General features: G+C 39.2%; 2 protein-coding genes across 2 annotated transcripts; one reads left to right on the top strand and one right to left on the bottom strand.

The window, feature by feature from the left end:
* Nucleotides 1–361: 361 nt before the first annotated feature.
* On the bottom strand, nucleotides 362–5,787 carry LOC146966923 (SH2 domain-containing protein 1B2). The gene is made up of 4 exons (XM_085763516.1): nucleotides 5,618–5,787; nucleotides 4,859–4,922; nucleotides 1,444–1,696; nucleotides 362–1,331 (listed from the first exon to the last, which is right to left on the bottom strand). The coding sequence occupies exons 1-4, from the start codon at nucleotides 5,758–5,760 to the stop codon at nucleotides 1,264–1,266; spliced, it is 528 nt and encodes a 175-aa protein (XP_085619642.1). The 5' UTR covers nucleotides 5,761–5,787; the 3' UTR covers nucleotides 362–1,263.
* Nucleotides 5,788–10,243: 4,456 nt separating this feature from the next.
* Nucleotides 10,244–17,552, top strand: LOC146966924 (stomatin). The gene is made up of 7 exons (XM_085762774.1): nucleotides 10,244–10,327; nucleotides 10,411–10,523; nucleotides 10,922–10,994; nucleotides 11,219–11,301; nucleotides 13,694–13,897; nucleotides 14,456–14,590; nucleotides 16,523–17,552. Exons 1-7 carry the CDS (start codon nucleotides 10,261–10,263, stop codon nucleotides 16,751–16,753), a joined length of 906 nt encoding a protein of 301 aa, XP_085618900.1. The 5' UTR covers nucleotides 10,244–10,260; the 3' UTR covers nucleotides 16,754–17,552.
* Nucleotides 17,553–17,931: the final 379 nt, after the last annotated feature.

Below are 17,931 nucleotides of genomic sequence, written 5' to 3' on the forward strand. Positions count from 1 at the left end.
TCTGTGAACCTTACTGTTACACTCAATGACCTGCTCATATTCATCACCATTAACCCACAACCTGTAGTTTATTTTGACACCATCCCACGCACACATCTGCTGTGCCAAATACTCACTACTGCACCATACAGTATGTGGATCAAAGCACCACAGAAAATAGTCCCCAACGAATTCCCCTGTGTCTGTGGTAAACAGTGTCCAGTGATTTGAGGAAATCAGTTAGTCTTTAAAAAAAAATTAAAATAAACTATGTACCCATGTGTGAGCTTTATCTGCTGTAAAAACCAAAGAGCCAGAGTAGAGGAGTTACTGGCAAGTGATATCACTGTTGTCCATTCAGTTGGATTTTTATTTTTATTTTTATTTTTTTTTACTTCTTCTCATGAAATGATTGTGACAGTGCTATTTATTCTTGATAAATAAAGTGTAAATCTTCTCAAAACTTTATTGATCAATCTCTTCCAAACATATCACTGCGAAGGTTAAACCACATTTACCTTTGCAAACTGTGTATTCAGGCTTAAACAAAATTGGGGTTATTGAACAATAGGATAGGGAGCTTTGTTTCAATTTGTCAGCTTTGGTATTTGGTTAAACTTTATACAGCCAATTCTGAAAATGTGGACTTACTGCATACAGACTTACAGCAGGAAAAGGACAGCATATCAAACATCCTGCGTTTTATAGCACCAACAGTTGTTAAGTATTGGTTTATGTACGGTAATCATTGTACTTGGTCAAAGGTGATTACTGATGTGTATAAAGAGGAATAAAAAGAGGAATATGTCTGAAAACAAAATTATTCCAACTTTATGGGCAACAGTGTAGTTAGATTTGAGAACTTTTGACAGATTGAACATTTACACCCATTCTGTGAGTTTCCTGTTTCTGCATCAATTAAACAGTCCAGAAACTGCCGTGAGTGGTTAAAATTGGTTTCTCACGCGGTTCAACAACTGAGCCACGAAACTGAAACTGTTCTCAAGCAGGATGCCTGGATTGCGCAATGAGTAAATTTTGCACCCTTCAAATGGCTGAAAACGGCTCAAAACTTTCCACAAGTTCATAATTTAACATTTGTCATATATACAAGTTATTATCAACATGAGTCCGTAACAAGTCCCAAAAAGATGAAGATCCCTGTTCCTAAGCACAAGTCCATTGTCCAAGTTCCTTATTCATTATTCTGAATAGGGTCCAGTCTGTGGTTCTTTGTGTGCCCACTGTTCAGACTTTTCCCCCAAACCATCTCTGACGCTTTCTTCATCTATTTGATACGTCCTGTATGTCTCCATCAGGTAGGACTTCAACGTACTCGGAGGAAGGAGCATCTAGTAGAGGAGGAGCAGAAGGTCAAATACACCATGAGTCACATGAGTCACTGTGAGATTAAGACAGAAAGATCAGTTAAAAAAAACAAAAAAAAAACTGAAAAAAACATACTTTCATAATCGTGGTCTTCAAATGGAGACTCCTCCCTCATCTCTGGCTCTCTGGGACTCGGACTCGCCGGTTCAGGACTCGGACTCGCCGGTTCAGACAGGCTTAAAGACGGCCTCTGGTGTTTAATCAACAAGGCTGTCTTCCTTTTGACGGAGTGGCGCAGGTGCATGGCCAGGCCCTGGTTCTTTCTCTTATAGTGACGAATCAGATCGTCCAAATTTTTAAAAAATGTCTCCTCCACGCCTCCTGACGCCTGAGGGAACAGCAGAGTGAACGGTGAAGAACAGTCAGTGGGAAGAAGAACATCATGAGGAGAGGGCACAGAGCATGACTGCAGCTGTGTTATCTGTTACCAGCTTTATTGATATCAGAACTAACTGCTTTGAATGCTTGATTGCATACTGTGCTATTTATATGGTTATGTGACATTTACATTGAGCTAAATACAGGTGCATCTCAGTAAAGTATTATATGATGGAGGTCAGTGGCTTTTCCCACGATAGTGTAGCTACTGTACCAGACTATAGCAGGGCTGTCAGACATGCAGCCCATGGGCCAAAACCAGGTCCAATCAGCCTGCGGGATGAATTTGCCAAATGTGAAAATTACACAGAAAACAGAAGAGGCATAATATTGTTTAAATGTTGTGTATTTTTCTAAAAGAAATACAGGTTGTTCATAATGTTCTGTAAAAGGACAGTTCATCAACTATATTTTGATTAAACAACATGTATATATAGTTTTCTACTTATATATCTTTGTTTTTTTTCTAATATACTACTATTCTTGTACATAGTAAATCCTTTGTATTTTATTCCTTATTTCTTTACACATCCTATACTCTTACAAGAGAATTTTCCACATGAGGGATCGATAAAGAGTCGTACGTCTAATGTCTCGTAAACATCTTAATAATAAACTTGTACTTCTTTGCGCTAAAACAAAGGGAACAATTTAGACTTCTTGTTATTCATAGTTTATTATGCTATTATTTTACTGGTCCGGCCCACTTCAGATCATATTGCACAGTAGCCTACAGTGTGTGGCCCCTTAACTAAAATGAGTTTGACTCTGGTTTGAAGGCTCAGGAAACCTTTGTAGGTGTTATAAGTTCATGAACTGATTAGAGTGAGGCCCTATTAGGTTAAAACAGTGAACTTTTCACAATATTATAATTTTTGATTTACTAAATTTGGGGTTTTCATTAAATGTAAGCCATAATCATTACAATTAAAATAAATTCAGTCTGTGTGTAATGAATCTGTATAATACATGAGTTTCACTATTTGATATGAACTACTGAACTTTTCCATGATATTCTAATTTATTGAGGTGTGCCTGTATAGTGCTTTGTTCTACCTTCATCTCTGTTACTACCACTGCTGAATCTTTTTACTGTAACTTGTGTTCTACATTATTATTGCACATACTTGACTCCTTGTTTGTGTATATGCATATACTGTACACACATACAACACTATTCAGTTAGTAAATTCTACAGAGCTCCTCTCTATGTTCGACCTTGTGCCTATTTGATATCTTGTTCTAATTTATCACATTAGCATTGTTCATACGTTGTCAGTGCGTAGCTGTGACATACAGGTGGACAACGCTCCATTTCACTGAGCAATATGGACAATAGACCAATGATGTTTGGTTTCCAGCCAACAAACTGAGACGAAGGAAGCAGTTCAGAAATGTGGAGCGTAAACTTCTGCTGTTTGTTGTCAGTATTCATACAAATGGGTGGTGACTGGTGGAAGTAACTGGCCCTCAAAAGCTGTTAAGCACACCCTGAGCGATACAGAGTATTGTGTGGTGTGTGTCTGTGCCCTAATTAACGTCAGAGAAGTTTCCTGTGGTCTGGGGGTGAACTGATAAATACCATGTTCCTATTCTGGAGGCTGACATGTTGATTAAAAGCAGCAGAAATGACAGGGTGAGTGATGACTCTGTTTTGGCTCATGGATTTATTTTTAAAATAATGAATGCTTTAGAGTGTAGTGACTTTTCGGTGATGTTCACATTACCAACACTACTCTAAATACTTTTTTTAAATTTAGGTTTAATTTAGGTTGAATATCTAAAACTCTGAACGTTCTTACAGCCGCTTAATAAAGACTCATTGGTCTTGTCTCCAGTTATTACCACGGACTCAACGCTCAATAGAACAATGCAGAGCAACGCTGAGCTGTTTTGCCTCTCAGGTGACACAGTACTGATTGTTACTGTAGGGCTGTATGCTGACCCTTAAGACAGCAAAGGGTATTAAGGGTATTTTACAATGTAAAATATTAATTACAAATCTGCGTAAAGAATTTGCCCCTTGGGTTTTCTGACTGACAGTACTCTATGCAGTAAAGATGCACCTACAGTATCCAAATATCAGATCTCTATGAAGGACACTGAACGGAAAAACTGTTCAAATGGGATTCACTAAAGTAACACAAAGCTCAACTCAATAAGTGCAAAATCAATGCAAAAACCAAACACAAATGATCACTTCAACATTTACAAGTGTGGGATTTCAAATGTTCTTCGACTATTATCTGATTTAAAAGTCTAGAGACCAGATACTTCACAGTGTGAATGTTTTTTACTTTTAAATGCTCCCTCTCTATCCAGATGACAGTACAGAAGTAATGAATGAATGTAATGACATTTTAATTCTGGTTTTCCATCATTGGGGGTGATGTCTCACTGTCTCACAAACTGGACCAAACTGCTCACATATCTGGGCAAAACCAAAAAGTTACAAGTCAGTTGTAATTGAATCAGAACTGTGCTGCCGGACCAATTATGTCCGACTGATTGTCGGACATAATTTTAACATTTGAATCACTATGGTCCTACCGGTCCTTTCTCTATGGAATAAAAAAAGCTTTGGAATAGTTTTCTGACTATCTGAGAATCCCGCAAATTTGAGTGGTAAGATCCAACACTCAAGTGCTGCATCTTTAAATCTTTAAATAAATATTAGATATAGACTTGAAAGCTGTATTTCTAGTCTGACTTTTGTTTCGAGCAGACATGGGCAAACTAAGGCCCGTGGGCCATATGCAGCCTGTTGGGCTTTTCAATCCGACCCGTCGAATATTGGTACAAAATTGTCCAAATTCCAGCAGAGATTTTGATGCCCTGGCAACACCAGCAACATTGATCCCACTGAAACGGAATGGAATTTGAAGCTAATGGGCTCTCCATGTCACTTATATTAGTTTACACAAACACTCTCTATTCATCTGATACTGGCCCAGCCAGGCCGTCAAATTTTAAAAACTCATTGTGGCCATTCATCCATTATATTTGTTACTGGCATCAGCAACTGTAGTTTCGTTTTTTTGTATCTTATTATTAGCTTGTCAGACATAAAGCACTTTGAAATGCAATTGTGTGTGTGCGTGTGTGTGTTTACCAGGAGAGTGTACTGTCCAGTGTGTGACTGAAGCAGTCTGTACGTATACACCGTCTTCTTTTTACTGCAAAGATAAACAAGATAGACATTTTGGACACATGTCTTTGAAATTCAACCATTAAACATGAAGCTGATGAGTGACAGGCAGCAGCACAAACAGGAACCTGTTCCATGACCGTGTCGTGCACAGTCACCCTGAGAAGAGACCTTTGTGATGCACAAGAGCGTGACGGAAAAATTGCAAAGACGTGGCAGCAGCCCACAACAATGGAATATCACAGCATGATAACAATTTACGATTTGCATATGTGAACCTTTTATAAACACAGTAATAAGACATTAATAAATGTCTGTGTTTTTTTGTGTTTTATTGTCTACACTGGAAATGCACAAAATGTAGAAGGAATGCGTGTAAATGTAAAGTACTTTGAGTGGTTGTACAAGAAAAGTACTATATGCAAATCTATTTCTTTGAACCAGCTCTGACTGAATGAAATCAATTATTTATATGTCCATTATGGCTGCAATATGTTTGTTGAAATAGCTGCTCCAAAATGACAGCAGCATGAAGCTAAAAATGACAATCAACACAAAAACTAATAAATAAATGACAGATCTAATATGGTTTAAGAAAATCATAAATCATTAGGTATATGGACAGCTGAAAAATTAAAAAAAAAAAGTAGGCTATATAGATACATATATATCTCTATATGTAAAGAGGAAATGACCCTGGCCAACAGAGTGCAGAGTACTCACTAGACACACAGACACATGGCTCCCTGAATGGTCTCGCTGTCTCGAATCAGGTAAGCTCCATCTTTGTTCTTCTTTCCCAGCAGCTCCTCACACTCTGTCCTGCTGAGTGCACCGTGGTAGCACAGGGGCAGAGATGCTGCCATGGCTGCAACACATCCACGACAACGACCTCCTGCTTCTGCTTTTCTCAGGACAGGTTCATTTCTGAAGAAGAAAAAAAACAACAACAAAAAAACAGCTCTGTATTCCCCTGTGATTTGATACAGGCGCCAAGGAAATCCAGTCCGGCCAGATGAGCAGCTAAGTGATTATTTTGTCCTCCAAGGTCTGGTGTGGCTGCAGCAGAGAGCGTGGAACTGAAGAGGCGAAGCACAGACAGGTCAGCTGTGAACACACAGAGGTGCACGGCAGAATGACTGCTGGAGAGCACACAGTGAGAAGAAAACCACTGAAGCTCCACAGGAAGTGTTTATGTGTAGATCTGTGTCAAATGTGTCAAAAGAAACAAGAAGTAAGCGGAAAATATGTCTGAGCATCACAACACTATTAATAGAGAGAGGAACTAACAATAATACAACAATATCATTTAAATATTTCCTCAGGGGAGGAAATTCACCTTGTACACGTTACGTTCTTGAATAAACCTTTTTTTTTTTTACATGGTTCACACTGTCACCACACAGTAAAAAGGTTCTGTGGCTCAAAAGCTCAGAGGTGTCAAGTTGTTTGTCTCTTTATGTCTGCCCTGTCAGCTGGCACTGGCTGTGACCGTGTGTAGCTAATGGATGATTGGATTCACTTGCAAATCCAGTCTGGATTAAAATATTGGTTTGTGTTCATTCATAAAAATATGTTTTTTGACCATATAAATATATACACATATGTACATTTTTATAATAACTCCCTCATCTCCTCAGAGAGCAGATTTCTTCCATCTCCACTATGTCACATTATCATTTATCCAGGAGTAGTTCTTTCTCTAGACTTGGAGCTGATCTCTCATGGTGCTGGTATAGTATTGAAGCATAATAGTAGGCTACATACAACATGATGACACATGATTTATGATTGGGCTACACGTGATTAAACATGCACTTCAACTGGTAGCAGGAAAGTCTGGTCGCTCTATTGTCAACTAGTGGTGGATACTTCTTGTGTGGAGAAGAGTTTGTTCAGGAGAGGAGCTTCTTTCATTGAAAACAAAGCAGGTGGAGGACGCCGCCCTGTTCCAGCTGAGATGAAGAGGTGTTTTCATGGTTGCCATGCTGCTGCTGCTGCTGGTGCAAAGATAAAGGCTTGAAGTGGAGATGTAGGCCTACTGTAGGTCCTTTCTGCTGCTAGGCATCATGGGAAATATCAACTCTCTGTTCAACAAGAGTGATGAGCTGGAGATATTGGTGGACACTCAGAAAGTAGACATTTCATAATAACAATACTTGTACATCTCACCCAACCACTGAAGTTCTATGTGAAGTTATCCATCAAATCGTTGCTAGGATACATGTCCTGAGGAGACTTCAGTCATGTTACTCTGACGGACTCACTGGGGGATGTGGTGGAGAGATGTACACTGAAGATGGTGGAGGCTGTTCTGAACAACTCACATCATCCAGACTGCAGACAAGAATAACTTGTTGCTTAATACATCAAAGACCAAAGAAGAAATCTATCTATCTATCTATCTATCTATCTATCTATCTATCTATCTATCTATCTATCTATCTATCTATCTATCTATCTATCCACTTCATGGACCAGGACGGCTCCTCTCTCTTCACTGCAGGACAGAGAGAATAGAATAGAATAAACTTTATTGTCTCTGTAGCCTACAGCCCCCTAGGGAAATTTGTCATGGACTCAAGTTCATGGTCGTAGCTGCCTTGCAGACAACAAATAGTCTATACATAAAATACATATGACAGCTAGAGAAGTAGCCTACATGCACAAATACACTCATGACACATCCAATAGAAGAAGACCACAACACTGATAAGACTCTGCTGATAGACGCTGAAAGCGAAACACGTTGTTCATAATAAAAGTATATCAGCAGAGTCTTATCAGTGTGCGGTCGTCGTCTTTTTCTATTGAATTTACACACTCCTGCTACCCACCTGCACCTGAGGAACTGTGTCTGTGCAGGGAGATTCGCTTTTCTTCAACATCCAATAGAAGATTTAAAAAAGGAAAACAAACAGAACACCAAGTCATTCCACACTTCCCAGGCCTCAGAGTCATAGCCTACTTAAAAAAGACAAAAATCCACAACGGCACTCAAATAGACACAGCGTTAACATTTTAAGTCTTTGGTTAACATCTAATTTTGAAATACCTTTTTTTTGTCAAAACCCTAATGCAGAAGTTCACGAATTGAACCCCACTCACACAAAGCCGTTGTAAACAATAAGCTTTCAGAGCATAACCAGCAAAGACATTACAAAGAGGTTCAGCATACAGTTTTTAAAATAATGTAAAAGTAGACTCCAACCAGCTCTAATTCCATGCCTGGATATGACTGTAAAAGAGGACATATTCACTGCCATAGATATTGCAAACCTGCTGTATATAATACATAATATATATATATATTATATACTAGGGGAGACCGGGGTCAATTGTAACATTTTTTGGTTTTGATGTCATAACTCAAAAACCACTTGAGCTATTTGGATAATTTTTTTATGTAGGAATCTTCTATCTATGTTCTACTTGTTAACAGTAATTAAATGTTTTTACAAAAAATGTTTGAGTCACAATATTGATTCAAACACAAGAAGGCAAATGTTATACGGGGGCAATTGTAACAACATACTTTATACCTTTATATAAATACCAAGGACCAAAGTAAACTCCCAAGAATGTAGACATAGTTAATACCATTTAATATCAATTGAACATATATAAAAAACACTTGTCTACTGGTAAGAACAGTTATTAGTTAACAGTTAAGATCAAGAAGTCCATCTCAAGACCCCGGAGGCCATGATTAGTTTTCAAAATGTCTTCTTTTGTCAATTTATAGTCCAGAATACAGAGATAATCAATTTATATTATCATATAAAAGTATGAAAACCAGAAAATAATCATATTTAGGAAGCTGAAACCAGTGAATTTATGACATTTTTGCTTAAAAGTAGCTTGAACCGATTATTCGAAATCATTGCAGATCAATTTTCTGTCGATCAATTGATTGAATAATTGTTGCCGCTATAAAATAAATAAATAGGCTTCATAAATAAATAGTTACAACCAGTTTTTTAATCAGTTTCAATACTAAGCTATACTTTAAAGCTACCCTGCTTGCCGGCTAGCTAGCTTTTTGACAGAGTTATCAGAAAAGTCATCAAAACTATATTTTAACTTTAATAGACAACAAAGATAAATATACATATAAATTAATATAGCACTTTTCTATATTATAAAGGGGGGGAAATCAACTAATTTGAGGGTGTTACTGAACTGGACATCATTTTGATGGTGTCGGGGGCAATTGTAACAGGGCGTTACAATTGCCCCCGATTCACCACCCATGATAAAAAGCTGTCTGCTGGCAACAAACAACAAAGTTAACATATGACAAATATAGCAAATGATAGCCAACAAAATTGTCAACAAAACTGGATGTGTTTCAATTATTAGACATTAAAGGTTAAGAAGGAATGAGAAAAATACCGATGATGAAATTTTTTACTTTCATACCTCAAAAATGAGTCATGTCAGATAAAATCAGAAATGCATGAGATATAAGTTTTTCCTTTGGTAGGCAGAGAGGGAACATCAAAAAGCAAGTGCATAATGAATTTCATGGTTGTATCTCATTTCTGATTGGTGCAATTTAAAATGTTACAATTGACCCCTGTTACAATTGACCCCGGTCTCCCCTACCGACTGACCACCTAATCCACCTGCCACTTTACTTATCTATGTTTGTACTTGTATTGTGTGTTCTCTGTTGTATTATGTCATTGCCCAGTTCTTGTTGCTGTCTTTATTATGTGTGTACAAGTGAGCACATAAACCAGAGTCAAATTCCTTGTATGTCTGTAGGCTACCTTTACAGTCTATGTAGGCTACGTACTTGGCAAATAAATCTGATTCTGATTCTGATATTTGATTTTAAAAAATCTATTTTAAAAACTTTAAAACACTGCAAATGTTGTTTAAATGTACAGCAATACAGGAACATCTTCAAGACTTGCGTGACTTTTGTCAGAACATACATCAGTTTGTCATAATGTCAGTTTGTGATGAGGACTCCCTGGTCCTCTTCCACCTCCAAGGTGAGTCTTGCCTGGCCCTGGTCTGGCCCTGCCCGGGTCGTCCAGGTTGTCTAGAAACGCCCCTGGCTGCTGCCTGTGGGGTTAACATTGGACGTTTGGTATCACAGTAAGACAATATCTGAGTGATAGTCCAGTCTGGTCTTTGTGTTTTGTTTTGTATCTCCGGTCTACGGCCGCTCACCGTGGTGGTTCATGTTGCGGGGCAACGTGACGTAACAGGGCGGGATGAACGGGCAAAAAACCAACACTTCTGTGTCACTCACTGTTTGGAAACAACACGCAGCCGTTACTCTCGCCCCCTATCCCTCTATGCTCTCTCCCACACCGACTGAGTCAGGCCACACGGCGGCGGGGAGCGCGGCCATGCCCGGCAGCAACAGGGTCGGACCCGTGTGCGGGGACGAGCTGGACCTTTCACACAAACACCGAGGTGAGTGGAGGTCTCTCTCCTCCCCCTGTCTCACTGACCTCCGACCAGCTCAGGCTTCACTGTTTGTTCCACCTCGGCTGCAGGCGGAGAGACGAGCAGCGGCCGTATGATGGAGGTTATCGCGGCGGTGCTGACGCTGCTGTCCGCCACCTTCATCCTCTTCACCTTCCCACTCACGGTGTGGATGTGTGCCAAGGTGACCTGACATTTAAACACACCACACACTGAGCAGCAATGGAAGAAAGTAGCTAAGAGCATGTAACGTTACTCCACGAGTGTATAAACTTTATAATGCAAAGAGAGAAAAAAATCAGATCCACTTTAGTATTTTTTTACCTCAATCTAGAAAACAAAAAGTAAACAAGTTAATTTAGATTTAAAACAGGTCAATAATGCATAATTACACATGAATGAGAGATAATAAACACTGTAAAAGGTGAAACGTGTTTTATCGTTGCAGTGTTAAGATACAGAGTGTAAATGGAAAAAGAAATAAAAAAGCTGCAATGTGCTGAGTGAGTGACTGTGTGTATTTCACCTTTTGTAAAGATGGCTCCATGGTGGCTCTTTGTGTTTGTGGTGTTTGTCTTGCAGGTTGTGAAGGAGTATGAGAGAGCTGTGGTCTTCAGACTGGGCCGGGTCATCGGAGGACGAGCTAAAGGACCAGGTAAGTGTTTCCTCTAGGTATTATTCCACATCACCAGAACTGTCAGGGCCTGTTCTTCTCTTTCTCCTAGTGTGTGTCCCACTCTGAGGGCCACGGTGTTTAGTAAATGACCAGTAATGACTGAAACGTTGCACATACATGTGGTGATTAACTATTAAATGCACTTTGTTTGATTAATAAATGACCAGTGCCACGGCTCCTGTCACCTGACTGTGTCTCTGCAGGTCTCCTCTGGTTCATCCCCTGGCTGGACGTCATTCGGAAAGTGGACCTGCGGACTGTGTCCTTTAACATCCAGTCACAAGAGGTCAGCAGCAGCTCTGTCATGAATGAATCTGTCTCTCTGAACATACAGTGAGCAGGGCCTGGAGGCAGATGAGCTGCAACACTCAACACATGGAATATAGAAATATGAGAATATACATGATTTGGTTTTCCACCTTGAAGGTAGAAAAAAGCAGTCGCTCAACTCATAGCCTTGATGTAGAAAAAATATATATAATTTATTAAAAAAGGACCGACGTTTCGACCTCACACAGGTCTTCCTCAGGGTGTACTGATACTGGTTTTCCACCTTAGCATCAGACTGTTGACTAGTTTTGTCATTATCAAATGGCAAGACGTCCTTCCTTCACTGCTGCTATTACTCTCTAGATCAGAGGTTCTCAAAGTGGGGTCCGGGGACCCCCAGGGGTCCTTGAGAGGGTTCAAGGGGGTCAAGTTTTTTTACTTTTTTCTCTACAATATTTCCAAAAAGTCATGCCATTGGCCCTAATTGGAACATACATTGACTAAAAAAAGTAACGTTCTTCATCTTCAGTCTCAGAACAAATATTTGTGTGTTTGCTTCCAAATTTTGTCCAATGAAGGTCTGGATTTGTGTCAATTTAGGGGTCCTTGATATAAAAAAGTTTGGGAACCACTACTCTAGATAACACGACAGCAGGGAACTCAAACCAATAACAGTAGCAATGATGTCTTCAGTTATATCCACCAATGTAAGGTGTCTGAAATGTGTGAAAATGTTGATTTTAGTTTTTTCACAAAAAACAAAAACACTACAGTAAGATCTTTCCCTGAATAGAATAAACTCTGATATCATCAAATGTATAATGTAATACCCAACCAAAGAATCAGTCGACAGGACTAAGACAGTTGACAGTTTTTAGACTTGGAGCTGAAGTAATTTGATCCTGAGCTTCATTCATGTCCAGCTTAAACAATCAAACACAGGCATGAGCAGAACATGTCTGAGTGTGTTGTGGAAACTAACCACCACAGTTTTAGTTCAGATTCAGATTTTATTCACATACTAAGAAAAATATGATACACAAATAATACAGTTAACAAGCAGATGTGCATGAAAGTTAACCTCAAAAACCAAGAAAATGCTTGTTGATAGGGAACCCAAGCAACAGGAAACATCCTCACACACACCATATTCTACATACTTCACACACACATAGACCCACATAGGCACGCCTACACACACACACATACTCAGACAGCATCACTTGCCAGAACTACATGATTCAGACAGAGATTAAATTACACATAAGAGGTGTCAATGTGTCATGGGAGTAATTTTTTTTTTGGTGAGAATTCAATGAACCCATCTAGCCCGTTCCAAATCTGTAGACCCTTGCAAACACCACTCAGGCTGTTACATTTAAGTTACACTTTTTCACCAAAATTTTTTTTTTCCTGGTGTTGCATGTGGGAGATTGGGATGAGCTCACTAGCGTAAAGCTGTAAAGACTGCAGTGTAGTTAGATGAGATTGGGAAAGTGTTACACTATATTAAAGTAGCTGTAGATTTGTGGTTCAATCTATATAGAGTAAGGAGAGCAGAAAGTGGAAGATAATGTCTTAATTTGAAGAATAAACCCGTATATTTATATTTAATTTTTTACATCGATGTGATACTTAGAATTAATGAATTCATGTGGATACAGTACCAAGATATTTACTTATTTGAATTTATTCTCTGGATGTTTTAGCCATTAATATTAAGATGGATATGATCTATGTTGCTTTTGTTTCTGTTGGAATGAAATACTATGTCTTTTTTTTTTTTACATGCTTGTGATTAGAGATGTCACGATTACAGATTTTCTTGGTATGATTATTGTCAGAGAAATAATCACAGTTATCACGATGATTACGATTAACAACACTATGAATGTGTAAAATCAAATAGTCAAAATATAATTGCATTACCAATTATATAAACAAATTATTTAAATGATCTATTAATATAGGACCAATTTTTTCATCTGTTTTTTTTATTGCAAATGAGGCACTAACATTTAAATTCCTACTAGTTCAGTGTTACGTTAGGTAAATTGGCATTAACATAATTTAACCCAGTTACTGTGGGGTACAAAGCAAGGTGGTTATCTCGCAGGTGATGATTCATATGGTTCATAATGTTGCGCTGATCTGCCGATATGGTTCCGACATAATCTTTTTTGGAAAGTGCCGGTATTTAGGAACCTTTACGATTAAATAATTGTGGCGTTTAATACCGCGATTAATTGTGAAAACAAGTAATCGTGACATCCCTACTTGTGATCAGACATTATGGACTTCAATTATTTATATTCACATTTTCTTCCACTTGTTTCATAATGAATAAAATGAACATTCCAGGCAGCAGTTTCACCTCACCTCACCTCACCTCTGTCTGCTCTCCTCAGGTCCTGACTGCAGACGCCGTCCCGCTGAGGTTGAACGCTGTGGTGTTCTACCGGGTGGTGGACCCGTGTCTCTGGGTATTGTGTGTTAAACACGGCCACAAGGCCACACACACGCTGGCCCGGACCACACTGAGGGGCGCGCTGGGAGCACACACACTGGAAGACGTCCTGACAAAGAGGAGAAGCGTCGCAGAGAGAATGGAAGTGAGTGAAATGATCATGGACACTACACCAAAAAGGTCAAGACTTACAGTCATTTTTAACTCTTCATTATCAATACTTGCTCTTTTTAAACATGACTTTATATTCAAAGTTTTGTTTAATGTGAAATTTTCACTAATAAAAGTTTAATATGGACCAATATCTGTCCATCGAGTGCACAAAATAAGAATACATTCTTTTGCCTGTTTCCCAGGTGCAGCTTTTATTTCTTTTCTGTTTTAATATTTTTATCGAGATTGTTGATTAATAAACATAAGAGGCGAGAAAGATTAGTTTTATAGGGTGCAGTTTCTTAAAACATACCTTACATAATACACATGAAATAAGATGATATGACTTATTCAAGTACATTTTTTTTTTTACAAGAAATACTACAACAAATAAATGAGACTTCATCTTTAACTGAAAAAAAGCCGTTAACCATAAATGACACATGTTCTTTGTCATAAGAGATAAAAAAAAAAAAGTCTCATTGACAAAACATACAGTAAGTAGTGAATCTAAGAAGTGGACCTTGTCCTATGTGTGTTTGTCCTGCAGGAGGTGCTGTGTGCTACATCCAGACTATGGGGTGTTCAGGTGGAGCGGGTGGAGCTCAAGGACCTAACACTGCCTGTCAACCTGCAGCGCTGCATGGCTTTAGAGGCTGAAGCTGCGAGGGAGGCCAAAGCTAAGGTACACACACACACACACACACACACACACACACACAGACACAGACAATCTGCCTGTCAGGAGCTCCCTGTCAGTTTCACTTGAACAGAAGAGTTACAAAACACAGGAGTGTGTCTGAGCTCCTGCCATCTGTTTGATTTAATCAGAGCAGGATGCCCCAGTGACATAAAGACATTAGACATATCATCTGTGGACGTCAGCGAAGGGTTTGAGTCCAGCAGCTGGACGGCTGACAGGAACACACTGTCTGCAGGCTCAGGAGTTTTCCATGTTCTCTACATGAACTGTCACAACAGTGAACTGTCAGTTCAGATGCTCTACTGTGATTGGTCAATCACTTGCTGTGTATAACAACCTTTGCTAGGGGGCGCCGCTCCGATTGGCACTGACAGTTTTTTCCTTTCCATTGGGCTACTGCTTCAGAACAATAAAAAAAGAGAGGAGCGATTGAAACCCTTCATTCATGACTAATGGTTGAAAATTCTCTAGAGAATTTCCTGTCCTCGATTTTCAGGCAACAGTAGCAGATCGCTCTCGTAAAGCGGTGTATGATAACTACGACCACTTCTGATCATAAACATTTTGTTCAGTTTCGTCCCACAGCACCAGAAAAACACAGACATTACTTTTAACAACACTGAAGAAGTCCCACCCCCGTCTCCTTTCACTATCAATGGCAACGTCCAGTTTAATGTGATTAAAGCAGAAGTAAGTGGTCCGGTCGTTTTGGCTAATGCTGCGTTCCAGGCAGGCTTTTGAAATCGTAAATTACAGCTTCAAGTCACAACTTACGACTTTGTAGCGTTTCAGGCAACCCACTCGTGTTTTTCCGACCTGTTTTACCGGTGAAAGTCACTATAACGGCCACTCGTAACTTCCGACCGGTGAACTCGTACCAGATCGAACTGGTACCACTTCACGGTCGGAAAAATACGAGTTTCCTTGAACGCACCATAACAGTCCTCGTCCCTACGTCGCCACATTCACGGCGTTCCTTGGCTGCACACACAGCCCTGCATGCCGTTCTCTCTCCTCATTGGATAAAAACTGTAGGATACGATAAATGTTTTCTCTTCAGCTCAGAGCAGAGGGACTGAGAGACCCGTGTTTCGGTCCAAACACTCTATGTAAGTGATTGCTGTCGGAAGATATAACTATTTAAGACTTATATTAACACAAATATATCACTTACTTCTGCTTTAATAAATAAAAGTTTTCATCGACTCGCCGCTGATCAGCTCTTGTTATTTTTCAGAGGCAATTTACAGATCAATAAGATCACATTGTAACCTACATTTTATCTCAAACTATGTTTTACACTAGTGAGCTTCACCTCAGGGTTATATCCATCCTGTCTGGGTTTTTTGTTTCTCTTATAACAACCTGCTCACTCTACATTATCCTTTACAAATCACCTATATCATGTTGAGACTATGAGCAGACCTCTGTATATACACAGATGCATCTCAATAAATTAGAATATCATGGAAAAGTTTATTGATGTCAGTAATTCAATTGAAAAAGTGAAACTAATACATGATGTTACACATGTCTTTATTTATTTAATTTATTTTATATTAATTATGGCTTACATTTAATGAAGACCTAAAACTCAGTGTCTTACTGTAAACAAATTGAATATTACAAAATACCAATTAAAAAAGGATTTTTATTATGGAAGTGTTGTCCTTCTGAACAGTATGTCCATCTAAATGCACTCAATACTTGGTTGGGGGTATTTGTCTTTTCCATGATATTCTAATTTATTGAGATGCACCTGTACACTATAGATGTACGTATGTATTGCCAGAGCTTGAATGTCTGACAAAAAGTGTTTTTTTTTAAAGTTATTTATTTACATGATTGTTTCTAAATGTCATTTTCATTCTCCTGCAGTCTAAGTTTTTCAGACTGTCCTGGTCTCTGTTGCAGATGATCAGAGCTGAGGGGGAGGTGTTGGCGTCTCTTACTTTACGGGAGGCAGCTTCAGGAATGTCCCCTGTGGCTATACAACTCAGATTCCTTCAGTCCATGTCCACCGTCTCCAGCAAAGCGCCCATCGTGGTCGGCTGCTTCCCCGCAGAGCTCCTGGACAAGATCATCTCCCTTCGGCCCTCGCTCTCCCACAGGCTGCACAACCTGAAGATCTCTGTGAAAAAGTAATTTTTGAAAAAAAATGCTGACTCAGCGGAAACAAACCTGTTGATGCAAACGGTTCATTAGTTCGTTCAACGCATCTTTTATAGGAGGTTTACAGTGTTTGTGTTCTTTATGGCTCTGTTATTATTTGTTAATGTGTGCGTTTTTGACATAAGATATAAGTCTTCTTCTCACAGGTCTCAGAGCTGAACCTACAGCTCATAGTGTCAGAGAGCGGATACATGTTGGATCCTATTATCACAGCCTAATGCTTCACACATGAATATGTTCAGGTTCGACGGTTTAGCTGTGATTATCTCAGCAGCTTTAGCTGAAGCCTCTTATAATAGAACATCCAGCCCTTCCTGACCCCCAGACTCAAACTGGTTATTATACCGTTATTGTCTATCTGAGGCCCTGACTGATGACACTACTGCTCTTTAGTGCAACAAGATGTTCATTTTCTCTATCTGTTCCTCCCTTCAGTGCCTTAACCTGCGTTACACCAAACACTAAAATGTCACCATCTCTATGACAACCACATACAATAGAAATATTTTGGAGACTAAACTGGAAGGTGAGCTTCTGTTGTAGCCGGTCACCATCGAGGCCATTGATTATACTTACATTTCAGTTTGCTGCTGTTGATAACACACTCACTCGACTTTTCTTCTCATATGTGAACTGTATTCTGACGTTCAGATGATTGTCATTGTTATTTTCCCTGTGTTTTATAGATGTCACCTTTGACCTTTGAGACATGTATGCCGAGACAGTATGTAATAAGATGATTTCAGATCAAATGTCCACTTATAAGCTTATTACTGCATCTCTCAGCTTTAATGTGGTGAATGGGGCCCAGGTGCTGTCATGGTATGAACAATATATTATTGTGTAAGTCAATAAAGGTGTCTAAAGGGATTTCTAATGATGCAGATGCAGTTTCCTCTCAGTTTAAATGGTTGATTGGACCAAATCTTCAAAACTGACTGGACTAAATTGTGTCAATGTGCTAATCTACACTACTGTACTGTCAATAAGGAGACAAATCAATGTATTGGTGGATTTGGATTCAGGGGCTGATGGCCCAGGAGGGTTTATTGGCCTGTCTGCATTTTAATTTAATTTTAATGTATTGGTTTATTTGACAGGGACAGTGCAACACTGATCAACTGAATTTAAAAGAAACTGCGAGTGAGCCA

Source organism: Trachurus japonicus, chromosome 20 (genome assembly GCF_045865225.1).
Source record: "Trachurus japonicus isolate A0001 chromosome 20, Traja_1.0".
In the NCBI taxonomy this organism is placed as follows: Eukaryota; Metazoa; Chordata; class Actinopteri; order Carangiformes; family Carangidae; genus Trachurus; species Trachurus japonicus.

Coding starts and splice junctions, on each gene's coding strand:
- LOC146966923 (XM_085763516.1), bottom strand. CDS start 5,760: ATGGCAGCATCTCTGCCCCTGTGCTACCACGGTGCACTCAGCAGGACA. Junction 1,697..4,858: donor CTGGACAGTACACTCTCCTG/GTAAACACACAC, acceptor CTGTTCCCTCAG/GCGTCAGGAGGCGTGGAGGA. Junction 1,332..1,443: donor TGAAGACCACGATTATGAAA/GTATGTTTTTTT, acceptor CTCCTCTACTAG/ATGCTCCTTCCTCCGAGTAC.
- LOC146966924 (XM_085762774.1), top strand. CDS start 10,261: ATGCCCGGCAGCAACAGGGTCGGACCCGTGTGCGGGGACGAGCTGGAC. Junction 10,524..10,921: donor CGGTGTGGATGTGTGCCAAG/GTGACCTGACAT, acceptor TTTGTCTTGCAG/GTTGTGAAGGAGTATGAGAG. Junction 13,898..14,455: donor GCGTCGCAGAGAGAATGGAA/GTGAGTGAAATG, acceptor TTTGTCCTGCAG/GAGGTGCTGTGTGCTACATC.